We start from the raw sequence: 27,021 nt of genomic DNA, 5'->3' as shown, positions 1-27,021 counted from the left end.
TGTGAAGCATGGCGGAAGGTTGACGAACAGTATATGTAGTGGCCTGTGATTTGCACTGCCAAGAAAAAGTCTGTCTTTTTTGGTAAAATGTTTCCTTATGAAATCACACCTTTCAATAATATGCTTAGATTCTAGTTTTAACTACTGAAATCTTGCTAAGGATTTGCTCTGTACAGTAATTCAGCCTTCTTACCAGAAAGGTGAATATGAACTGCAATGAATGAGAATATTAATGTCTGTCACTATTTTAAAAATTCTGTAGCATCATCTCGTTACCCCAGGCATGCTCTTACCACCTAGATCCCTTGGTTCCTTAAGCTGTGACTCTCCCAGGTCTTCCTGCAGAGGGACTCTCCTGTCTCTGCTATTTTTGCTCCAGCTCCCTTTCACCTGTCTTTTTACACATGTACATATGAACAACAATAAATGTGAAGACTCATTAAATGTATAGCTGTATGTAATAGCTATTGGAAGCTAAAATTAGGCATGCGTCTCTCATACTTTAGTTTCCTCTATATGTTACATTTTCTGTCCCTTAACTGTGAGTACGTATCTTTAGTCCAAAAACATGCACTCAGTCTTATTGGCAAACCAAACCATGTTCCAAGTATGAATCTCCTTTTTCAATGAAGCTAGAGCAGGGGTAGGCATGCGAGCTGATTTTCAGTGGCACTCACACTGCCCGGGTCCTGGCCACCAGTCCTGGAGCTCTGCATTTTAATTTAATTTTAAATGAAGCTTCTTAAACATTGTAAAAACCTAATTTACTTTACACACAACAATAGTTGATTTATATATTATAGACTTATAGAAAGGGACCTTCTAAAACCATTAAAATGTATTCCTGGCACGCAAAATCTTAAATTAGAGTGAATAAATGAAGACTCGGCACATCACTTCTGAAAGGTTGCCGACCCCTGAGCTAGAATGTAGTCTGATGAAAAAGAACTGAGTGTCTGTGAATTTCATCAGACCAACTATTCTAATAGTGCTTGAAATCCTGCTTTCCTGCTATAATGTTTAAAGGGACACTTGCAATTTGATTTAAAAAAAAACCTCAAGGTCAAAAATACAATGTTCTTGTAGAATGTCCTGATTTTTCATTTCTTTTTTTAAACGCTTCTTAAGGGAACATTACCAAGCTGCTTGGTTCCAACCTCAACCCTTTCCCCCCCCTTTCTCTCTGTGCATGTGACTTTCAGTTGTTTCATAGGCTTCAAGGCCAGAAAGGACCATCAGGATTATGTAGTCTGACCTCCTGAACAATGCAGGCCACAGAACCTCACCCGCTCACACCTGAAATAGGCCCCTAACTGCTGGCTGAGTTACTGAAGTTCTCAAATCATTATTTAAAGACTTCAAGTTACAGAGAATCTTCCATTTACACTAGTGACCCATGCCTCATGCTGCAGGGGAAGGCAATAAACCCCCAGGGTCTTTACCAATCTGACCCAGGGGAAAATTTCTTCCTGACCCCAAATATGGCGATCAGTTAGAGCCTGAGCATGTGGACAAGACCCAGCAGCCAGACACCTGGGAAAGAATTCTCTATAGTAACTCAGAACTGTGTCCCATCACTGGCCGTTAGAGATATTTGCCGCTAGCTGTTGCAGATTGGCTGCATGCCAATATCATACCATATCCTTATCGTACCATAAACTTCTCAAGCTCAGTTTTCAAGACAGTTCAAATTTTTGGCCCCCGCTATTCCCCTCAAAGGCTGTTTAAGAACTTCAGTCCTTGTTAGAAACTGCCATCTAATTTCAAGCCTAAACTTATCGATAACCAGTTTATATTTTTTTCTTGTGTCAAATTGGTGCTTCACTTAAGTACCAGGGAGGGGGAGGAGTTATTTACCCTCTGATGTATTTATAGAGAACAAGCATCTCCCCTCCAGCCTTCTTTTGATTAGGCTAAATAAGCCAAGCTCTTTGAGTCTCTTCTCATAAGGTAGGTTTTCTGTTCCTCTGATCATCCTAATAACCCTTCTCTGCACCTGTTCCAGTTTGAATGCGTCTGTCTTAAACATGGGAGACCAGAATTTCGTGCAGTATTCCAGATGCAGTCTCACCAGTGCCTTGTATAATGTTACTAACACTTCCCTGTCTGTACGGAAAATCCCTCGCCTGATGTATCCTTGGACTGTATTAGCCTTTGTCATGGCCACATTGCATTGGCAGCTCATAGTCATTCCGTGTTCAACAAATATACCAGGTCTTTCTCCTCTCTGTCACTTCCAACTGATAAATCTCCACATTATAGCAAAAATTCTTGTTGATAATCTCTAAATGCATGACTTTGCACTGTTAAATTTCATCCCATTTTTATTACTTCAGTTTACAAACTCATCCAAATCTTGTATGATATCCTCTGTATTTGCAATATCTCTCAACTTTGTGTCATCTGCAAGTTTTATTAGAACACTCCCACTTTTTGTGCCAAGTTATTAATAAACATGTTAAATAAGGCAGGTCCCAAGACTGATCCTGAGGGAACTCCACTAGTAATCTCCCTCCAGCCTCACAGTTCACCTTTCAGTATGAGCTGTTGTTGTCTCCGCCTCCTCAAACAAGGAGAGCAGGTTGGTCTGGCAGGGTCTACCTTTTGTATAACCATATTGTATTTTGTCCCAATTACCAATAACTTCTATGTCCTTAACTATTTTCTCTTTCAAAATTTGTTCCAGAACCTTGTATGCAATTAAGATCTAACTTATAGGCCTGTAGTTGCCCAGATCACCTTTTTCCTTTCTTGAAACTAGGGACTGTATTAGCAATTCTCCAGTCATAGGGTACAACCCCCAAGTTTACAGATTCATTAGAAATTCATGCTATTGGGCTTGGAATTTCATGTGCCTGTTCCTTTAATATTTTTGGATGGAGATTATCTGGGCCCCCCGATTTAGTCCTGTTAAAATGTAAATTTGACGTCCACCACAGATGTGGTAATTTCTACTTCATTATCCTCATTTCCATTAGCCACCCTGCCACTGTAGGATCCTAATTTTCCTTATTAAAAACTGACGCCAAGTATTTGTTTAGGTGTTGGGGCATGCCTAGATTATCTTTAATCTCCACTCCATCCTCAGTATTTAATGGTCCAGCTTCTTTCTTTGTTTTCTTTCTATTTATGTGGTTATTGAACTGTTACTATTGGTTTTAATCTCCTTTGCAAGGTCCGGCTCTGCTTGGGTTTTGACAGTTCTCACTTTATCCCTATGTTTTCTGACCTGCAAGAGGGTAGCTTTCCTTGCTATCTATCCCATCTTCCAGTCCTTGTAGGCTTTCTCTTAATCTGTATGAGATGCTTGCTCATCCAGCTTGGTCTGCAATTCTTCTCTACCAATTTTTCCCCTTGCTTGGGATGCAGGCTTCAGATAGTTTCTGCAATTTTGACTTAAAGTAATTCTGAGCCCCTTCCACATTCAGATCCTTGTGTTTTTCAGGCCAGTCCACTTCCCTAACTAATCTCCTCCTTAATATTTTTAAGTTTTCCCTTTTGAAATCAAGGCCCCTAGTTACAGATCTAAACACTGAGGATGGGGTGGAGATTAAAGATAATCTAGGCAGCCAAGAACTTGCCGGAAGCCTGGAGGGACAAAGTGGCTGACCAGGGTTGCCAGAGAACAGGAGACAGGAGGGGCACTGTGCCAGGGAGGAATCACCCAAGAAAGACAAACCAGAGCCGGACTCAGTATATCTGTTGCTTAGTGCTGTATGGGGCTGAGAGTACTGGGACTGGTAACTTTGCATTGGGAATAAGAAGGGAAGCTGTAGCTAGTTAAGTGGGAGATTTTCACTCTGTGTGGATTTTCAGACAGCGGCCGAAGAGGGCACCAGAGGGGTTTGTTGGGGAAAGTTTAATGGCAGCAAAGATGACTAGGAGCACCTGAGACTCACTGCCAGACTGGAACTTTGCCCAAAACTCTTAATGTAGACACACTGCTCGGTATCTGCCCTTTCGTATTGTGGTACCACTGGGCCTGTGGGACCTCGTGTTGGATGTAATCCTATTTTACTGCTCCCCCTATATTCCCCCTCCCTTGGTTTTTTCCCCCTCCATTCATCCCTCTGTAAACAAATATTTCCCTTTCCTATATTAATTCTACTATTCCGATGTGTATGTTTACTCCAGGGGGGTTGGAACAGGTCCCCTTAGAGTGGAAGGTAGTTTCCCTGCTGCCTTCCTGTGCAAAACTTTTCTTTGCCAAAACTGCCTGCTGAGAGGACTCCATCTTGGAAACGAGGGCACTGAATTTACACACAGTATTTCATATGGACATGTCTGACTCTGATACGCCGAGATGCTTTGTTGCCATACCAACCTTAGCTCTTTTCATGCAAGTTACCCAGTGTCATAACCTGGACGTATGAAGCTTTTATGTAGAGTGATATTGGGAGAATTACCTGCCACATGAAATCATAGGGCCTGATTCTGCAAGCTGTTGATGGCTGTCTGCAAGCGTTTGTGCACCTTTCAAGATCAGACTCTGAATGAGAAGTTGGGCATGATTCCCTTGAACTTATAAACTTCTTGTGGGTTCCATGTATGAATGGGCAGTGTGATGGCATATTAAATTAAATGTTATTAAAAGCAAATTAATGCACAGTGAAGGAAAAAACTTCCAGCTTAAGTGTATTAATTCAGGAAGGCAACCTGGGCTTAGATAACTCAATGAAAACGTCTGCTCAGGATGCAGCTGTGGTCAAAAACAAAGTGTTGGGATACATAAGAAATGGGATGGTGAATAATATGGAGACTGTTATAATTCTTTTGTGTAAATCTGGGTGACCAATCACAGTACTGCACAATTTTCCAAATGAGGCTGCACCACTATCACAAGAAGGATACTGCAAAACTACTAGACGGGGTTTCAGAGAAGGGTGATGAGAATGATCAAAGGCCAAGGAAGAACTCTCATCTGAGGAGATGAGATGAATAAAAGGGGACATGATACAAGTATAAAATAATGAGTGGTCTACAGAAGGTACTTTTAGAGCTTCTGTTCTTCCAGAACTCTCATAATACAAGAACAAGGGAATATTAAATGAAATTTAAAGGGACGAAATTCAAAACTGATAAAATTATTTTTCCATGCTACATGTAATTAGACTGTGGAACTAATTGCTGTAGGATGTGGTTGACACTAAGAACTTAGCAAGATTCAAAAAGGATTTGGACTGAAGCCAGTCTTTAATTACTAGAGGCCATGATGGGCCCTACGGTGGAGGACTGATTACCATATATCTATCTGCTCTTAGGCTCTTGCACCTTCTTTGAAACATCTGGTAATGGTCACTATCAGAGATGGGGTACTGGACTAGACTGATCTTGAGTTTGGTCCAGCATGGCAATTCCTATGTTCCTATAAAGAAGACCATAAAGCAGCAATAGCCACTTCTCCAAAACTAGAATCTTATCAATTATAGTCGAGAATAAAGTATTTTATGGATGAATAAGGGAGGATTATGAGTTTTTCTTGGAACTTCATTTTGGGGCAGAGTTCATGGTACTTCGGGTGCCTTGTTTGAGAAGTGCAAACTTAACACAGCATTTCCTGGGTTTTTAGCTTTCTTAAACCCTTTTAGAGTTGTAAGTCAAACCACTGAACCACAACTACAATATTGAAGCAGTTTTTATGTGGGAATTGCTTTGTGTCTTTAGACTCTGAACACTTACATGATTTCTGGATTGTGACACTTATCTGGTTCGCTTCAAATTCGGTAGAAAAATTCTACTTTGGCTCTAAAGATAACCCACCAATTTGAATGATTTTATGTAAACTTAAGTGGGGGCAAAACTAGTCTTCTAATTGAAATTTATCACTTAAATACCAAGAGGCCAAGAGCCTTTGAAACACAAGACAGATATTAAAGGAGATAGACATCTGGTCTGTGCAGAATTATAGTGTGAAAAGTGCCCACTGCTGGGCCATGCATGCTTTGCAGCTGTCCATAATGGGCAATTGGATGATACAAACACAATTTTTGGTAATGCATATATGTAGTTCCTTGAGAAGCCTTCATTTCAGAGCAGTATGGTCCCTACAAAGCCTCAAACCTTAGTAAACAAGCAATCTTTGGCTGTGTCTATTGGAGAGCATATTTTATACAAGGATTAGAAATGTTCAAAACATTAATATGTGGGAATATTATGTTTGATATTTTTATTACAGGATAATTGTTTTAATTTCTCAGTAGGTAAAAAGTAACAAGAAATATCAAACTAGTGAAGATAACTTGTGATATAAATAGGTTGCACCCTCTCTTCCTGAGCCTGTAGTGAGGGTAATAAAAATGAATATTTTGCCTAGGCTTCTAAGTGTATATTCTAAGTGGTCTTTTGGTACATATCCCTTCATCTTATTTTAAAAGGTTTAATAGCGTTATTAGAGCCTTCCTGTGGGGCCCTGATCAACACCCAGGATTATTGTGTTTTTTGTTGTTTTTGTTTTGTTTTTTTAAACAACACAAACCTCCAATTCCCTGTATGCAAGGGGTGAGGCAGGTGGGTTGGGCTCCTAAACCTACATAATTACTGTTATGTTTTTATCATGTCACAGATAATGTGGTGGAACCAATTTGACATCTTTGTATCTATGTGGTTGGAAACTGAATGTGTATTAATGCATCCAATTCCCCCTGTGGGCCTCCGCAGTTCCTCTTTTTGTCCAATGGAGAAAAATAAGGTGTCTTCAGTGGTGGCTGAGATATAGATCTGGGCTAGCCTAAGAGGGATCAATTTCATCCTTGCTGTCAAAAACACCTATTTGAGGGAACCCAGAGTTGCAAATTGGGAACAGACTTATAATTTGGAAGAACTGGCTGGGCAAAGGCATCCTTTGGATTTCCCAGATAGTCAGTGTTGAGGGCTGTCCCTTTCCTAATGCTAACGCAATGTTATGCCTGCTACCCTCAGTGAAGTGGCAGTAGTTACAACGAAGACGCTTGCTGAAATATCAGTTTGGCCCAGAGACCTCAGAACTAGTGGATACCCTGGAAATGCTTCATAAACTCCCCAGGCCCATGTCCACTGTGTGTACTTTGTCAATGAACAGAAATTCCATTGGTTTGGAGTTTTGTGAAAGTGCATGAAGGAGATTTTAGTCCTTAAAAGAGTCTGTGTGGCAGAGCATATTGCATAATGTTAAAAATGCCTCTGTCTTAGGCTATGTTTGATACAACAAACAATTTTACTCAAAATGTATTGGACATCACAGAGATTGCACAAGATAAAGGCCTTATCCTCTTTGCTGGCACTTTAACAAAGAAAAAGGAACTTTGATGCTTATGCTATGGGATTGTCCAACAGTGAGGCAGCTGTGGATAGAGGTAAACATGAATTAAAATGGTGCTTGGTTTCAACTGCAAAACCTCTGCTGAAAAGTATATCCTAGGTTATGTACCTGGCGCGCTGGGTTTAACCCCATGACAAAGACTTTGGTCCTTGGGTGTGGCAATGATCACTAAGCACAGGTTTTTACAAAAGGTTCTGCAGGGGAATGTGCTTTTAGTAGTTGGACTTCAGCCTCTCTTCCTCCCCAGCCTCTTTGTTCTCTTCCCCATGTTCCCCTCCTTGTTTCTTACTCTTCTGCATTCCAGTGTGGCTGCGATTTTCTCTTCCTCCTCAATGCCTACGTGCCAGTGTTACCGAAATATCGGGTCTGCCTAGCTGAGAGCCAATTAACAGCCTGACAGGGATAAGGAAAAATGCTTTATTCTTCAGAAAAAGGAGAGCCTGTACCTTGGTACAAAAGACTCTGTCTTACACAAATTTCACAAACCGTTTATACACATTCAGACAAAGACCTTTGCGTGTTAATACTTGATTGGTAAGTGTAAAATCTCATGCTCCCGTTATCTGGGTAGTACTGACTGGTTTGGAGCAGGATTTTCCTGCTTTGAGGCAGAGGAAAAGAGAGAGTGCAAAAGTTCAGGCTACTGTGTCCGTGAGCAGTACTCAACTCCCCTCCACTGGCCGCTTGTAATCTATTAAGGGGGGTCAGCCAGCTTTCACACCAGTCTCTTATGTGCTGAATAACCATGGAAGCTATCATCTCTTGGTGCCTGCCAGCACACTGAATCCCCCACTACTGGAAGGAACAGATGCAGGGAAAGTCTTATTCCTCCTGTAGCCCTAGGATTGAACATACTCATTTGCTTCATGCGTTGTCGCATGTGCAGTTCATTCCCCACATAAGTGCGGCAAGGGGAGAGTGCATGCTTAGTAAGGTGGAACTTGTGGAGAATGTAGCTAACATGTCTCCACTGAGCATGTGCTATTCCTAGGGGAATTCTGCACCCAAAAAAAATAATAAAATTCTGCACACAATGTTTTAAAATTCTGCAAATTTTATTTGTCAAAATCACACTACGCAATCACGCCAGTTGGAATTATTTTGGTAATTTATTTCAAAATGCCTGTCAGCAAGTATGTCTGCAACAATACAGAGAGACACAAAATTCCACCCCCAGGAGTAGAGAGTTAAAGAAACCCCTATGACAACCCAGTTCCTATTTCTCTGTCTACATCCCCTCCCCCCGCTCAGCCAGGGAGCCAGACACCCACAACCCCTCCCTCTCAGAGCCCAGCTGCATAGCCCACCCCACCCCCTATGCCTCAGAGCCCAGGGATCCCGAGGGAGAAACATCCTGATGCTTGGTCCCAAGCTTGCATGGAGTTTCTTCTCTGAGCATTGCCCTCTCCTTCCCTCAAGGCATGCGTGGAACTGCAGCTGCTGGTACCCTTTAGCTTCCTTCTCCCCCCAGCAGTATCTTGTGTGCTAGAGCCAGGCTGCGCTAAGTCCATCGGCCCCTAGTGGCAGCCAGCAGCACTGAAGCCCATTTCTGTCGGGGGGAAAGGAAATTCTGCATGCACAACATTTAATTTCTGCAAAATTCTGCATTGCGGAGTGGCACAGAATTCCCCCAGGAGTAATGTGCAAACTTGGACAGACATGGGCAAACTTTCACTGGGATGGTAAAAGGCACAACCCTGACACCAGAGCTGTTCCCTCTTAATGAATTTCAAATCCCTGTTCCAGAATATGGAAATGCAAGAGCGTCAAATAGTTGTACTAAACTTTTTACCCAAGCAAATGTATTTTCTCCCCTAACCCCATTCTGGGAAACCACTGAAACTTAAAAAAACAGCCTCAGGTGCAGGCACCTGGCATTGAAAACTTCAGTCCATATTTTGTTATAAGCAACTGACAACAGGGTCTATAACAAGAAGTGTCCAGCAACCTTAACTGTGGGTGACTCCGCTGCGACCCTGCTCCTGGCCGTGGCTCAGAGGTAAAGCATGTGGGGGAGGGGACGTGAGATCAAAAGTTTGAGGACCATTGGGCTAAGGTTTCATTGAGGTTTGCATGTAAAGCAGGACTAAAATCCCTCCCTTCATGCTTTGAGTCCCTACAAGCTTTCATTATTTTACTAATTTCACTTCTCTTACAGAGTACTCTGGGTATGAATATGGATTTTTTTTTTGTCCAGTAACACACTGATCTGTTTCTAATTACTGTAATTTTTAACTTATGTGCTACTATAGCAAATTGTGGGCATGTGTGTTTATAAATAAGATCATCTCATCTTTCAGGAGACTTGTAGGAGGCAGACAACTGTGTTTATTACCTTCAGCAGTTTGGCAAGACAAGCATTTGTCTATTTAAGAATAAAAGGCATAGATTTGCCTTTGGCATTAAGCAGCCTTTCAGGATGTTGTGCTATATTGTAATCTTTGTTTCATGCATAAAATATCAAATGAACGACTAAACTGGGGGCTGCTGAAGCACTTGTAGAGCTGCTGTGTGGCTTTGCCCCATAGTGAATGAGATTGATACTGGAGTACTTGTTCCTGTAAGGCTACCTAGGATGACTAGCCGAATACTACTTCCACCAGGGTCACAGACAGTGGTTGTGGAGCAGCTTTGTGGGAAGGACAGTCTAATGAAAAGGCAAGGTTAGCAGGAAGGATGAGAGGAATTCTATAATTAGCTATATGGAGAATATACAATGAAGTGTATCCCGTGATTTGAGCATGTAAAGTGTTATGAAAGAGCTTGTTAGTGGAGCATAAACACAGCCTTGTTTTCCCCACTCTTCTAACTGACACTTTCTAACGTAGATGTATTTTATTTTATTTATTTATTTTTATTTTGTCTAGTAAAATGGCTTCTTGAAACAACCACATCAGCATAGCAGCTGCTTCTGTTTCCAATTGAGTTGACTGGTATTTGTGGCTCTGGTTAGAATATTCTGTATATTTTCCTTACTAAAATAAACAAAAATAGTACTTGATTTTGAGCTTGCCTTTCTTTCAGGTAGGGAGGTGCTTAACTATAACAACAGTTAAGGACATGCTTTACAAAAGATTATTTCATTAATGAGATATAACCACATGAAGATCTTTATAGAATATTTTCTTGTTGTTCCTGTTTGTTATATTTTTTTGGCGTAGGAAAGTAGTGCTCCTGTTTACCAAGTAAAACAGCACTTTGTGTCAATTTGTCTTAGTTTCTTGCTTAGTAAACACAAGATCTAGTGTACAGATAGCACATTCTAGAAGTTGTTCTGAAATGTTTTCTTCCTCTTCTGACCTGTGCCTTCAACCCTTCTGCTTAGGAAAGGTTAGGTCCAGGAGCCAGACTGCATACACTGGCTCCCTCGAGGAAGCCCTGTAAACCTCAGCTATCTGCTCTGTTCTTCTTGCTTGGCAGGACTACAACAGGAAGAAGAGTAAGGGTTTTAGGAGACCTCTGACCCAATCCTCGTCTGTGTCCATGCCTGCTCCCTCTCTCTCTCTTCCTCCTCCTTCCTCCCTCCCCCCCCCCCGACACTTGACAGGGTCCAAGCTGGCCTTTTGATGGGATGCTCAGGGTAATTTACTAGGCTGCAGTATGGATCCAGATTCCCCAGTTTTTGTGAACTGTTTAATGCACTTTTATCGGGCATGGGCCCACATTACCTTGGACAGGTGGATGCTACGCATGATAGCAGTGTGATACACTCTTCAGTTCATTTGTTCCCCTCCTTTCCACCCTCTCTCCCTGTACCTCTTCGGGGACCCTTTTCACGAGAAACTTCTTTTTCAAGAGGTGCAGTTGCTCCTAAGATTTGGAGCTGTGGAGGAGATTCCACAGGATCTGTGGGGCTAGGGGGTTCTTCTCCCATTATTTCCTAATCCCGAAGGCCAGTGGCACACTCAGACTGATTCTAGACCTGCAGAAGCTCAACCAGTTCATGCAGAACTTTCATGATCTCTTTAGTCTCCATCATTCCCTCCCTGGAGCCAGGGGACTGGTACGCTGCCCTTGATTTGAAGGATACGTATTTTCACAATCTTTCAGGGACACAGAAGGTTGCTCAGATTAATCGTGAACCATAGAATCGTAGGATTAGAGAGGACAGAGAGAGGTCATCTAGTCTAGTCCCCTGCACTCAAGGCAGGACTAAGTACTATCTAGACCATCCCTCACAGGTGTTTGTCTAACCTGCTCTTAAAAATCTTCAGTGGCGGAGATTCCACAACCTCCCTAGCCAATTTATTCCTGTGCTTAACCACCTTGACAGGAGGTTTTTCCTAATGTTCAACCTAAACCTCCCTTGCTGGAATTTAAACCCTTTGCTTCTTGTCCTATCCTCAGAAGTTAGGGGGAAAAAAATTTCTCCCTCCTCCTTGTAACAACCTTTTATGTACAGTAACTCCTCACTTAACGTCATCCAGGTTAAGGTTGTTTTATGTCACTGATCTGTTAGAGAACATACTCATTTAAAGTTGCACAGTGTTTGATTATAGCGTTGTTTGGCCCTGGGGGCTTGGAACCAGGGTGGGCTGACAGCCCCCGATCAGCTCCACTCCACCACCTCCTGCCCACCAATGGTCCAGTGGATCAGCAGGTTTGTCCTCCCTCCCTGTGCCTCCCACCTGCAGCAATCAGCTGTTCCACAGTTTTCAGGAGGCTGGGGAGAGGAGAGAGAATGCAATGTGCAGCCTCTTGAATGCCCCAAAACATCCGATTGCTGTGGGTGGGAGGTATGGGGAAGGAGGAGGGAGACTGCGCGCTGCAGCCTCACTCCTCCCCCTCCTCTCCACCCCTCCTAAATGCCACAAAATAGCTGATTGCTGCAGGCAGGAGGTATGCAGCCTTCCTCCTCCATCCTCCCACCCACAGCAATCAGCTGTTTCATGGCATTCAGGAGGCTCTGGAGGGGAGAGGAGAGGAGTAGGGACCTGGTGTGCTCTAGGGGAGGGGGTGGAGCAAAGGCAGAAAGAGGCAGGGCAGGAGTGGGGCTTTGAGGAAAGGGGTAGAGTGGGAGTGGGCCTGGGGCAGAGCTGGGGGTTGAGTACCCCCTGGCACTTTGGAAAGAACAAAAAGAGAAGCAGCTGGACGATCCGCCTTCATTCACCCTTGCAGACAGGATGAAAGGCCTTTCAGTCTTGGCCAGAGAATCCCATCGTGGATCACTTCCTATATCCTTACATGCTATGACCCAGCAAAGGTCCTCCTGCCCTAATGGTGCAGTCTACCAGGGCTCAAGCATCTTCGGCTGCATTCGTAGCTCAGGTTCCTATCCAGGACATCTGTAGAGTGGCAACATGGTAGTCAGTCCATACCTTGGCATCTCATTATGCCATCACCCAGCATGCTAGACACGACGTCGGTTTTGGCCAAGCAGTATTACAATCAGCATGCCAATGAACTCTGAACCCTTCACTGTTTGGGAGTCACCTACATTGAAATGGACATGAGCAAGCACTCAACTTAAAAATGGTTAGTAAACTTCCATAACTATTCTTCGAGATGTGTTGTGCATGTCCATTCCATCCCCCTTCCCTGCCACCAGCTCATCTGTCGAAGTTAAGATATGGATATTGAGTAGCCAATTAGAATTCAGCATGTGCTTAACCTAAGAAATAAGGAGAACATCCTTTTATTCGTAAGTACTCCATTTCCATATAGCTTTTAATAATTATATGAAATTGCCTTTTTAAAGTGTTACATGGGGACACTGGATTTGTTTGTAAGACATACCTGAATATTTATTTATATTAGAAGTAATTATGTCCTGCAAATGTATACTTGGCAATAATAAACATTCCCAACTTCCTGTCTTACTGACAAGTTTCATCTTCAGGATTCTAGATTGTCATATAATCATTTAAAGTCTCTGCTTTGTATCAGGACCATATTGAAATTACTTTGACTCACATGCAGCTACTGTACTATCTTCAGATTAGCCTGCATCTTAAATATGCAAAGAGGTTACATATGCAAGTGACTTTTTGACGTCTGTTTTTCTACAGACTTCATATTTTAGGATCTAAAGTGATTTTTGGTAAACTTGCAGTCCCTCAGGATGACTCAGGTTTGATGGTTATATTTTCTGTTTTAGATAGGAAGTGAAGGCAGTGATCTCTAAGAGTATGTGATTGATCAATCGGGGATCAATGTATCATGTCTCATCTAGACGCGATACATCGATCCCCGAATGCGCTCCCCATCGACTCTGGAACTCCACCAGGGCAGAGATGGAAGTGGAGTCAATGGGGGAGCCATGGCCGTCGATCCCGTGCCACGAGGACATGAAGTAAGTCGATCTAAGATACGTCGACTTCAGCTATGCTATTCTCGTAGCTGAAGTTGCATATCTTAGATCGATGTCACTGACACCTCCCCGTGTAGACCAGGCCTAAGTGTGCAGATAGAACACAATCCCTTGGAATCGCTACTGCTCCAAAGATCTGGTCAACGAGGGGGAATTTTAAGACTGCTCCAAAATATATACAACTATAAGGAAAGCTAGATTTCCAGACACTGTTCCCTTTTGAAAGAGGTCCATTCTTTGCCATATTTGTTTGGCATAGTGACACTATTGAAGACAAATGCTGAAAATAATGTAACTGAATTAATAACTTAATAATAATGAATTAATTCTCCTACTTGCACCAGGTCTTGTAGTAGTAAAGAATTGTAAGGTGACTAATATTCGATACATGTTTTTGTTCTCTGAGTGAGAGCTTTTAACTGTTTGAAGAGGCTGCTTGGTCAAAGGTGAAAAACCAGGTTTGTGGCTGATGGACAGAACTATAGATGGCTTTGTAACAATGGCAAGATCTCTGAAAGAAAAGCTAAGTTACAGCGTTTCTGTAACTATGAAAGAAAACTATGTGTACCAAGGAAGCTTTGGTCAGATGTTGGGTTCCTTATGATTTAGAGTAGGGTAGTCAATTATTTTTTGTCAAGGTCCAAATTTCTTGGTCAATGTATAGTCAAGGTCCAGACTCTAGAGAAAATAACAATAATGATAAATAAAAAGATTTTAGGGTCCATTCAAAAGCATCTGGTGGTGCGGAATAGGTGTGCCTCTTGACTACCCCTGCTTTAGAGCCCCTATATGCCTAACAATTACATCTGATTGATTGGCCACTAGTGATACCTCTACTGTAAACCTATTTTAGTGTCTGAAGCAGAATACCTGATACTTAATATTGCTGAGCACAGACCGTGTGGTTGGTACTGTGCAACAAAGAAGAAAAAAATAGTCCAGGTCCCAAGGGACTTCTGTTCTAAAAATATAGATGACACAACTCTAATATATAATGGACGATGAGAAGATGAACTCACCTTAAAGCTGTGCTGTGAGAATACTGACTTCTCTAATAGCACTATCACTGCTAGTACTAGTTATCACTCTGTTTGAATGAAGTCTTCTGTGGTTTTAGTTTCAGCCAGTACTTACAAGTGGTAGTGTGTAAAGCACTGCCTCAAATAACATTAAATAGTGTAAAAGCAGCAAAGAGTCCTGTGGCACCTTATAGACTAACAGACGTTTTGGAGCATGAGCTTTCGTGGGTGAATACCCACTTCCTCAGATGCATGTAGTGGAAATTTCCAGGGGCGTGTGTGTGTGTGTGTGTGTATGTATATGCAGGCAAGCTAGAGATAACGAGGTTAGTTCAATCAGGGAGGATGAGGCCCTGTTCTAGCAGTTGAAGTGTGAAAACCAAGGGAGGAGAAACTGGTTCTGTAATTGGCAAGCCATTCACAGTCTTTGTTTAATCCTGAGCTGATGGTGTCAAATTTGCAGATGAACTGAAGCTCAGCAGTTTCTCTTTGAAGTCTGGTCCTGAAGTTTTTTTGGTGCAGGATGGCCACCTTAAGGTCTGCTATAGTGTGGCCAGGGAGGTTGAAATGCTCTCCTGCAGGTTTTTGTATATTGCCATTCCTAATGTCTGATTTGTGTCCGTTTATCGTTTTCCGTAGCGACTGTCCAGTTTGGCCAATGTACATAGCAGAGGGGCATTGCTGGCATAAGATGGCGTATATTACATTACACCAGCAACACCATCACAGGACCTAACCAGATCAGCCACACCATCACCGGTTCATTCACCTGCACGTCCACCAATGTAATATATGCCATCATATGCCAGCAATGCCCCTCTGCTATGTACATCGGCCAAACTGGATAGTCTCTACGGAAAAGGATAAATGGACACTAATCAGATATTAGGAATGGCAATATACAAAAACCTGTAGGAGAACACTTCAACCTCCCTGGCCACGCTATAGCAGACCTTAAGGTGGTCATCCTGCAGCAAAAAAACTTCAGGACCAGACTTCAAAGAGAAACTGCTGAGCTTCAGTTCATCTGCAAATTTGACACCATCAGCTCAGGATTAAACAAAGACTGTGAATGGCTTGCCAATTACAGAACCAGTTTCTCCTCCCTTGGTTTTCACACCTCAACTGCTAGAACAGGGCCTCACCCTCCCTGATTGAACTACTTCATTATCTCTAGCTTGCCTGCGCACACGCACACGCGCGCGCGCACACACACACACACACACACACACACACACACACACACACACACACACACACACACACACACACACACACACACACACACCTCTGCCTCTGGAAATTTCCACTACATGCATCTGATGAAGTGGGTATTCACCCACGAAAGCTCATGCTCCAAAACTTCTGTTAGTCTATAAGGTGCCACAGGACTCTTTGCTGCTTTTACAGATCCAGACTAACACGGGTACCCCTCTGATATTAAATAGTGTCTTCTCAAATAATTAAGCCAGTAACTGCTGTTCTTAAATATATTGTTGAGTTTTTCCAGGACTCTTCAGAAGTGTGCCATGTTAGTATTTCTTATGCATTTTTCCCCCCAGTCCTCTTCCATGGTAAAGATGGAAATCATGTGGGTTTGAATTGGTATAAAACACTTTCAATTTTATTTATTATATTACACAGCTTAGAAAAATTGAGTGTTTCAACAGATTTCAGTTTCGCTGCAGTGTTCTCATTCCAGTATAGGGAAACTTCAGAGCTAGTTGTCGTTGCCAGTATGCTTCTAATCAACAATGATATAGCTAGGGCAAGCTTTAACAACATGTCTGGGGCCAGTGATTTAATTGGTTATAAATTACTTCTCCGAAGTTTGACTTTAAAATTAGTATTTAGCTTCTAAAGGTTTGGTTACTTGAGGAATCTTACAACAGATGACTTCTGTAAACTGAGTGCTCTAATATAAGGACATTAGGTGGTGAAGATTCTAGAGTCTGTCATAGTTAATCTGTTTTTGTTACGCTTCTGTTTAATGCGCGCTCCTCCTATGTATAAAATAAACTGGTGTGGTATTATAAGCTGCCATTTCTGCCCCAGATTACTGGCAGCCTATCTTAATAAGACCGACATGATTGTGTTCATTTTAAAATAATTAACACAAACATATTTGTATACTAATGAAACCATCTGCCTGATTGATTTAAAATGGAGTTTTAATAACCAGACCCAATTTAAACACATTTAAAGTTTAAAGTTTGCTAGATCACTTTTTCCAGTAGGCCCATGGTTAGAAATGCTCAGATTCTTTACGAGTTTGCAAAAAAGCATGTTTAGCTGTACCATCCTGCACAGTTTCAAAATCTGTTTCACACTGAGGGTGCAGGCTAATAAAATTCTGAAGAGGATTCTAAACCAATCTTAAAATGGCTAAAACCATTAGATTGAAGAGGATAAAAGGAGCTGTGAATCTGAAACCTCTAATTTCTGTTTTTATCTGACATTATCTCAATGGTACCAAGAGTTCCACCAATCCATCAGAGATAATTTTCCTTTCTTTTGATTTTTGCCATTAGATCACTTTCGGCTTACAGCGTTTTTTTTGTTTTGTTGAGCATGATCAGCCATGATGTCCACCTAAGGCCAGTTTCTTTGAAACAAGCCATGGTAACTGCTTTTGCTCATTGTATAAATACATTTGTAGTTTACCAGTGCATTTATTAACTTCTAGCTAATTCAAACTGTAAATGTGCCCTTCACTTAAATCACTCTGCTAAATTGTGTGTACCTACTTTTTTGAAGAGACAAACTAGAGGAGGCAGTCTCTGGAGATTATTCCGTTAAAACAACATTATTGTTTAGTTTTAAGAAACTTAAGTCCTTTTTTAAACCATATCAGTGCAAAAAGAACTTAGTGTGATTACTCAGTGTTTGTGATTTTTTTTTTTTTTTTTTTTAGAAAGCGTGTATTGCATTATACGACTTGTACTGAGTGATGCTGAACAGGATTGTGTGGTTGCTGTCGTAAGACATATAGAATCCTGAATATAGTATTGAGCATTGTAAAGTCTTTAGTTTAACTTTAATGCTTAAGATACTGTCTAGTTTCTGTGTCTTATACACTGATGACAGACCAGTGTCTGGAGAGTGTTGGGTAGGTTGGGGAGGCTGAGGTAGGAGAAGAGTGTCTGTGACCACCAAGGCAGAGGTGAGTAGGGACTCTTGCCCGAGGGTTCTGAGTGACCCCACTTCACCACCCCTGAGGGGAATTATTACCTACACTCTGCCTCCCCTAGTTGCTGCTAATTGACCAGTCCTTCAGTCTAGAGCAAGCAGCAGGGAGATAGTAAACCTCAAGATAGAGGGAAATGGGTATAAAGTAGGGCTGTTGATTAATTGCAGTTAACTCTCTCAATTAACTCAATAAAAATGTAATTGCCATTTAAAAAATTAGCCAACCCCCCCCCCAAGATGGATAAGTAAAAATGGAAATTTTTTATAACTCATTCATTAGCCAACCTTATAATTCAGAGGTCAGCAAACTTTGGCTCCCAGGCTATCAGGATAAGCCGTTGGGGGGCCAAGATGGTTTGTTTACCTTGAGCATCCGCAGGCACAGAGTTAACCTAAGTAAACAAAGTGTTCTGGCGCACCAGCTGCTTACCCTGACGAGCCGGGACAGCAACTGGTGGGGAAATGTTTTGGTGGGGAGAAGCTAGGAGTCGGGGAGTAACCCCTGTGACCACACACACCCCAACATGACCCCTCCCCTAGCCCGGGATCCCCACACTCTCCCCATCCCATCCCTTCCCACCTTACCTGGGGAAGGCCAGGGGAAGATGTCTCTGACCTGGCTGGAACTGCTCCAGCAGGCTGGGTGGCGTGACCACAGGATGTTCCAGCGGGCTTGGCCGGGTGGCATGGCCACAGCCTGCTCTGGCGGGTGGGGCTGAGCAGCACAGCTGCAGCCTGCCAGCCCTGGAGCTACAGCTGCTTCGGAGGCTTGGGGGAGAGCAACGTGGCCAAAAGAGGAGAGATTCTGGCCCCGCCTCTTCCCTTCTCGCTGTGCTGCCTCTCCTTGCTCCCTCTGTTGGGGGCGGGGGCTGTGTCCCACCTCTCCCTCTTTATACCTGTTCATAAGCCGACCCCCTTCTCTGGTGCTTCCCTTTTTTACTAAAAATTCTGCTTATGAATGAGTATATACAGTAATCACAGTTCATTGCAGTTTTAATCGCACTGTTAACCAACAGAATACCAATTGAAATGCATTCAATATTTTGGATGTTTTTCTGCATTTTCATATTTATTGTATTCTGTGTTGTAATTGAAATCGAAGTGTTTTTTATTACAAATATTTGCACTGTAAAAATGATAAATGTATTTTTCAATTCACCTCATACAAGTACTGTAGTGCAGTCTTTGTCATGAAAGTGCAACTTACAAATGTAGATTTTTTTTGTTACATAACTGCACTCAAAAACAAAACAATGTAAAACTTCAGAGCCTACACGTCCACTCAGTCCTACTTCTTGCTCAGCCAGTCACTAAGACAAACAAGTTTGTTTACATGTACAAGACATAATGCTGCCCTCACTTTCTGGTGACATTGTAAATAAGAAGAGAAGAGGCATTTGCATGGCACTTTTGTAGCCAGCATTGCAAGGTATTTACGTGCCAGATATGCTAAACATTCATATGCCCCTTCATGCTTTGTCCACCATTCCAGAGGACATGCTTCCATGCTGATGACGCTGGTTAAAAAAATAACACGTTTATTAGATTTGTGCCTGAACTCCTTGGGGGAGAATTGTATATCCCCCCAATTCTGTTTTACCTGCATTCTGCCATATATTTCATGTTATAGCAGTCTCGGACGATGATGACCGAGCACATGTTCATCGTTTTAAGAACACTTTCACTGCAGATTTGGCAAAAACACAAAGAAGGTACCAATGTGAGATTTCTAAAGATAGTTACAGCATTTGACCCAACATTTAAGAATCTTAAGTGCCTTCCAAAATCAGAGAGGGACGAGGTGTGGAGCATGCTTTCAGAAGCCTTAAAGGAACACTCTGATGCGGAAAGCACAGAACCCAAACAACCAAAAAAGAAAATTAACCTTCTGTTGGTGGCATCTGATGCAGATAATGAAAATGAACATGCATCGGTCAACACTGCTTTGTACTGTTATTGAACAGAACCCATTATCAGCATGGAGACACATCCTCTGGAATGGCAGTTGAAACATGAAGGGACATATGAATCTTTAGCGCATCTAGCACGTAAATATCTTGCGACACTGGCTGCAACAATACCATGAGAACGCCTGTTCTCACTTTCAGGTGACATTGTAAACAAGAAGTGGGCAGCATTATCTCCTGAAAATTTAAACAAACTTGTTTGTCTGAGCAATTGGCTGAACAAGAAGTATGACTGAGTGGACTTGCAGACTCTAAAATGTTAGTTTTATTTTTGAATGCAGCTTTTTCGTACATAATTCTACATTTGTAAGTTCAACTTTCATGATAAAGACATTGCATTGCAGTACTTGTATTAAGTGAATTGAAAAATAGTATTTCTTTTGGTTTTTTTTACCATGAAAATACTAGTAATCAAAATTAAATATAAAGTGAGCACTGTACACTTTGTATTCTGTGTTGTAATTGAAATCAATGTATTTTAAAATGTAGAAAACATGCACAAATTTAAATAAATGGTATTCTATTATTAACAGTGTGATTAATTATGCTGTTAATCATGATTTTTATTTTTTTTTTAATCGCTTGACAGCCCTAGTATAAAGCCCACAGTGGTTTTCTGTGAAGAAATGGGACTAATGTCTCGGAGGAGATGGACTAGCAATGTGAAGCTCCCAGTCTGGTGAGGGTGGGATCTCCTGGTGCTCAGTGGGATTGGGGAGGCCTCAGGAGGCAGAAAGGCTCTTGTGTGAGGGGAGGGAGGAGTAGGGAAGGACACATAGCTTCTGCTGCAAGACAGTGAACAAGGGGTGTGTGGGGCAATGGGTTGAAATATTACAATTTAGAAAGACTTTTTAAAGAATATTTGATAAATAATTGACCACATTAAATGTGTTAACAGGTTGGTTATTGTGTTAGGGAAGGGAGAATGATTAAGACTCCATTTAATACACCTGCCTAATAGGATATCTGGGTTTTCTCTGCAGGTGTTCCGGAAGGACCTTATTAGTGCCATGAAACTCCCGGACTCTCACCATGTTAACCCTGATGAATATTACCTCTTTGCGGACACCTGGAAACAAGAATGGGAAAAGGGTGTTCAGGTCCCAGCCAGTCCCGACACGATTCCACTGCCTTCTCTCAGGTAATTAGTCTTAAACACTGAATGTGCTCGGTACTGGACAAAACATAAAATGAGTCTGTCTCAAGGATTTACCATCTAATTGCAGCTAATGCTTGCTTGTTTAGTATACTTAAACCTGTTGTACAACTGCCTCCCAAGTCCAAAAATCTTTTAAAATTCAAATATTACATATTTGGAGACAACATCAGTGGTACTAGGGGCTGGAAGGCAGATCTGAACTGAAGGCAGAAAGCAAACATGCACTACTCATAACTAGGATCAAACTGAAAAACGCTTTCTTTGAGCATTTGGTGCTCTGCATAAAACAGTCATCTAACTTCTTGTGACCAATCAAATACAATTCCAAACAGTATTCTGTTGCATCGGTTATATTACATAAATCTACCCGTAAAAACAGGACAACATAAATTGTAATAATGCAGCAAACACTTAATCCACCTCAGACGGGATCTAGTCTCCAGCAGTGACTGATATCTGCCAAAGCTTCAGAGGACAGTAAGAACATCTTAGAATCATTTGGGGGTGGGGGGGTGAGCATCCTTCCTAGCTATCTCCAGTAACCTGTTTCTGTCCTGACATAAACGGCTGAGAACTTTCACTGTAAAATACATATATTACAGTCGAAATGTGTGTATATCTATAGACATAGATGGAAATGCTATTCATTCTCCTAAATTCTCTACCACCTCATTTTACATTTTCCTTCTATTTTCCAGTCTAATGCTCTTGATCCTGCAATTAGTTTTGCATTGGTGGACCTCTGTGCACTAGCGAGCCTCTTTGACTTTGGGGCTTAAATAATTACAGTCTTCAGTAATCATTTGTGAGCCCCTCCAAGAAGACCTCTAATCACTTTCCCTTTTTGAAATGTGATGACTGACACTTTGGGGATCACCCAGACCAGTAATGGATTCTGTCACCACCTACCCTGTAACTTTGGGTCTTTTATGCAGTATCTCTGGTTCAGATCTCTGACACCAGTAGCCAACCCACAAGCAGAAAGTCTCACTCTGCTCTCTCAGCCCAGTTATCCCTGCAAGGTGATACCAACAGCCCTTGCAGTCTCAAGTCTCCCCAAATTCATTCTCTTTGAGTTTAAGTACCAGACAATCAGACTGGTCCCCTCTGGTCTGTCACCCCCAAAGGCATGAAACTAGACCCCCGCCCAGATACCAGCTTTCTTTGGCATACACACTCCATGTAGTTTGCACAACAGAGACCTACTTGAGGTATAAGTAAACCAACAGTTTATTCAATAGAAAAAACACCGATTCAAAGATAAAATAGTAAGAGAAAGTGAACATAAAGATGCAACCTCAGGCTTTACTCTTCCCTTTTAGATAAAACAATACAAGTTACTTATCACCTTCTAACAGCTTTCCAGTGTACCCCCAGCTATAGGGGGAGGTCCAGCATTCATGGACAGCCTCCCACTTAAACTATCCAGTTTCTGGATAAAAACTCTCAGTCCCAAGCCTGCTTTTAAAAGGCTTTCCCTCCGCCCCCTTTGACCACAGTGACTTCATGGTTCAGGTTAAGATTTTGTCTGGTTAATTTTTAGGAAAAGTCATGGACAGATCACGGGTAGTAAACAAGAATTCATGGAAGCCGCAGCCCCCCGACCGAGGGAGGTGGACAGCTGAAGTCCTGAAGTCAGAGAGGTCACAAATAATCACTGAATCTGTGACCTCTGTGACAACTCGTAGCCTTATGTATGGTTATTCAGGGTGGGGGAACCCCCTCTTGACTTGGTGTCCCGGGGGTGGGATGTCTTCATGTTTTCTCATGAAGTCTAATGGTACATCATTTGTCTTTTCCTGGGCTGGACAATGGACTGGTTACATGAAACAGGATTCAAGTAAACACTGGCTTGGGAGGGGCCCTCCCTGCTTGACTGCTCACTGCCCTGCTGTGAAGTGTAGCTGAAGTTGTAGTACAGTTTGAACACAGTTTTGGTATACATAAATACATAGATTCATAACCATAGTTTATATACATATCTCATAATGACCATCACATTCAGAACATTACAAGCTTTCATAAGATCTTACTCAGTATACTTTTGTAGTACAATAATACAGTATGCAATCAGTTGGTTCAACTGCTCATTCCAACTGGAATGTAATATTTGAGATGGAGATATGCAAATAAAAGTGAATTTTGACATAGTTCAAAATTTTCAACATTTTAAGAACCAATAGGTGAGATTTTCAAAAAAGCCTAAGTAATTTCAGAGCACAAGTTCCACTGAAGTCAGTAGGACTTGTGTTCTCAAGTCACTTAAGCACTTTCAAAAATCCTACTTTTAGGTGCCTAAATTTAGGTTTTTGACCATAATTTCATTTTAATGCAGCACAGTTGTGTCCTAATTCTGTTTTCTTTTTAACTCTTTAGCAGAATATAATCTCTTTACTGAAGTACTATGAAAATCAGTTAATTCAGAATCCATCAATAAGAAACATTTCTTGTTCTGTATTATGCATGGTCTTACTACTTAGTTAAATTTAATCCATCTGTCTGCTCAGTTCCTCAGGCTGAGTAGAGGAGTCACACTTCTGTGTAGTTTAGTTTCTTCTTAGAGTCTTCTCTTTCTTACCACCTACCCTCACCTCAAGATAGCTGCTGCGAAGATTAGGAAAGGGTAAACTCTTCTTACCTTAAACAAACACTGTTTATGGTGTGGTTTGTGCTTTTTTTTAAAATTAACCAGGGATGGATGAAAAATATCAAAGCCAGGTCCACACTAGAAAAGATTTGCCAGTATAGTTGTGCTGGCAAACCCTCCTAGTGTAGGCATGGTCTATACTACCAGAAAAATGCTTTTGCTAATATAGTTTATACTTGCTCCTATGCTAAACAAGTGCTTTTGACAACATAGTTTATCTTGGTATAACTGTATTTAGCTAGGGCTTTTGCAAGTACAGAAATGTAAAACAAAAAAACACCCCACTCCTAACTGGAGCTACTGTACCATAGCAGTTTCTAGAAAAGGAGGAGGGGGAAAAGAAACAGCACAGTGAGGAGGAGAAGCAACAGAAAGGAAAAGGGAGAGGAAGACAGGGCAGGAAAACAGTACTTGTGCAAACATTGGTAACTCACGTTCCCAATAAGAATTGTTGGTCATCAGAGTTCAGAGAAATAACCCAAATATCTATTTTGATAATTTGCTAGACTACCACATAAATGTACTCTCCTCCTTTCACAAAAATGTTCTTCTTTTGGCTTGCCTAAGTCTACCAAGCACAATGCATTTCACATATGGAAGTATTCTGTTCAGTTTCCCACTGCAGTCCTTTCATGTGTAGACCCTCTTGCATTAAATACAGAGAGAAACTGACTTTGTGTCTAAGATTAGTTTTTCCTTTCACATAAAGCACTTTACAGTGGCACAATGGGCTTTATTACTGAAGCATCTGATGGGACTAAAGGACCCATAGGTCAACATTCTCCCTTGCTACCTGGTTATTTTAGCTATGTTCTTTCTCCTTCAGTGTCCACTTGGCAACAGAATTCTTCTTACATACCCAAAATAATAATATAAGCATTGGCTTTTATAAGATGTCGTTTGCAAAAATATAAATAGGAGCTATTTATCTAAAATGTGGAGCATGCATCTGTTTTCTCCCTCTTCCATTGCCAAACAAAATTCTATTGAAAAGGACCAGTTATCTGCTAGATTATCAATCAGTCTAATTGTCATGAAGACTTAATATTACAGTTTAGAAGAAGGCTTGAACAAAGGAGAATGGAATTTTATGTACATAATGTATTCTACAATTTCATAAACAATTCCAAAATGGTCCAGTTGAAGGCACGTTTGTCAAATTTCAAAATTTAATTAAAAATTAAAATTAATTTTGATTTCAAATTAAGACCATATTAAAAAAAAATTGGAGCTATACCTATCTCCTAGAACTGGAAAGGACCTTGAAAGGTTGAGTCCAGCCCCCTGCCTTCACTACAGGACCAAGTACTGATTTTTTGCCCCAGATCCCTTAGTGGCCTCCTCAAGGATTGAACTCACAATCCTTTGGGTTTAGCAGGCCAATGCTCAAACCACTGAGCAATCCCAGTGTATTATATAATTTATATAAATATATACAGTATATAATTTAGAAAACTATTCCACATACAGAATGAATCTTGCTCTTTTTTTTTCTTCAATAACTTTTCATGTATGGAAACGACATTTACGAAGTAGTTTTGAAACATGAGTTGTCTGGTCAATATTGTACAATATAAAGACTTTCTGATAACCAATCCTCTAGTTCACTGAGTGAGGGCTCAGTAGGAACCAAAACTCCACTTGTCAGCTAATGACCAGAACAGACTTTTTCATTGCAAAACCACCACCCTGGTGCTCATGTCAGTCATTGGGCCATTGGATGTCAATGGAAACGGAGGGCATTTTGCACCTGATACCAGACACTTAACATCTTGCAGAATTATAGCTAACAATGCTATTTCTCTTAATTTTACATTTAGGGTTGTAGCAGAAAAGGTGAAGGAAGTACTGTATACGCGACCTAGGAAGTACATCCATTGTTCCAGCCAAGAGCCCACAGAACCTGGTTACATCAATATTCTAGAATTGGCAGAATCTGTGTGTCGCTATGACTTGGATGACATGGATATCTTTTGGCTTCAAGAATTAAATGAGGAACTTACAGAAATGGGTAATTTTACAATACAATTTTTAATTATTACATTTGTTGGGAATTCAGTAAATGGTCTGGGGTATTTGTAGAGATGAGTTTAGAAAAAAATGTTAGGGGAAAAATAACTTTAGAATTCTGTCAAGAAAGTGTTTACAGAAGTCATTTGCTACATTAGCTTAATCTGAAAGATTTACAAATTGTGGCTAAGAACTTTTTTTCTTCATATCCTTCATGATTACATGCAGCTTTTGCAGACTCAAAACAAATATCCAGTGGGTTAGAAACCATTTTTGAGTCCCTAAAACTTGAAATTCCCCTTTTGTATAAGAAAAAAGCTTGTATTTTCATTCCTTATAAATATGCACAGTATCTCTACAAAATGTGGACTTGTAGTTTGACTTTGAGGAAGACACAGTCTCTGCCTCCTGGAGCTTGCATTCTAAATACAAAGTACTCAGGATATTGTGACAATGTGATCTTAGCATGGCAGATCCTTTTAAAACAGGCTTCTCTTACAGTGGATTTACACTAATCTGAGTGAACCAAGTGTGTTTGTTGTTTAAGGAAGAATGTGAATGAAGACAGGGTGATATGGACAAAACCCAGATTTGTACATAACTGCTTGATAGCGTATTCATTTACCATTTTATTAAAAATGAATTTTTCCCTGCCATCATGCTAATCACTCTGGCAGTATACTAGATGTGTTGGCTTTGGAATATTTTGTGGGATTTTATAGCAAGATATAAACTTTCTTTGATAGAAAATTACTCTTGGGAGCAAATCACTTTTTTTGAAAAGTACATTGTACCACATGGCATTGTTGCGGTTTCTCTTCCACATGTTGCTCTATTTGCTTAAGTTGTGGTATTAAAGAAAAGTTACTGTAGTTTAGCTTTTTCTCCAAGATTTGGTTGGTTTGTTATTTTGTTATAGTTTTGAAGTTAGCTTTATTAAACCAAATGTAACTAGTGGAGAATAAACATTTTGTAAATAAACATTTTGTCAGGATTTACATAAAGATGAAAAAGTGGTCTCTGTTTCCTTTATTAGTTGATAGAAGTGTATTTCTCTTGTGTTTTCCTGTGTCCTATCTTTACTCATAGATTGTATATGCATTCTAATCCCTTCCCCTCTTGCAGGATGTGGACCCCTTGATGAGAACACAATGGAGAAGACAGTAGAAGTCCTGGAACGGCAATGTCATGAGAATATGAACCATGCTATTGAAACTGAGGAAGGGCTGGGCATAGAATACGATGAAAATGTGATCTGTGATGTGTGCCGGTCCCCTGACAGTGAAGATGGGAATGATATGGTGTTTTGTGACAAGTGTAATGTTTGTGTCCATCAGGTTTGTGTTAGAGATGTTGAAATTGTTTTTGTTTCTGGGTGTGTAATTTGAACAAGCTTTAAATAGCCATTCTGGAGGGCTTTTAA

The 27,021-nt window shown here is 41.1% G+C and overlaps 1 protein-coding gene across 4 annotated transcripts in view; it reads left to right on the top strand.

Moving 5' to 3' along the window:
* The window catches only part of JADE3 (jade family PHD finger 3), a 93,458-nt gene that overhangs the window by 44,950 nt on the left and 21,487 nt on the right, over nucleotides 1–27,021 (top strand). For all 4 annotated transcript variants that reach the window (XM_050919429.1, XM_050919420.1, XM_050919438.1 and 1 more), the window contains 3 exons: nucleotides 20,766–20,923; nucleotides 25,409–25,599; nucleotides 26,724–26,935. In XM_050919429.1, coding sequence (XP_050775386.1) covers nucleotides 20,766–20,923; nucleotides 25,409–25,599; nucleotides 26,724–26,935 — 561 coding nt within the window. The remainder of the gene's footprint in view (nucleotides 1–20,765; nucleotides 20,924–25,408; nucleotides 25,600–26,723; nucleotides 26,936–27,021) is intronic.

This window comes from Gopherus flavomarginatus, chromosome 1 (genome assembly GCF_025201925.1).
Source record: "Gopherus flavomarginatus isolate rGopFla2 chromosome 1, rGopFla2.mat.asm, whole genome shotgun sequence".
Lineage (NCBI taxonomy): Eukaryota > Metazoa > Chordata > Testudines > Testudinidae > Gopherus > Gopherus flavomarginatus.
This window is presented reverse-complemented; position numbering and strand designations above follow the sequence as displayed.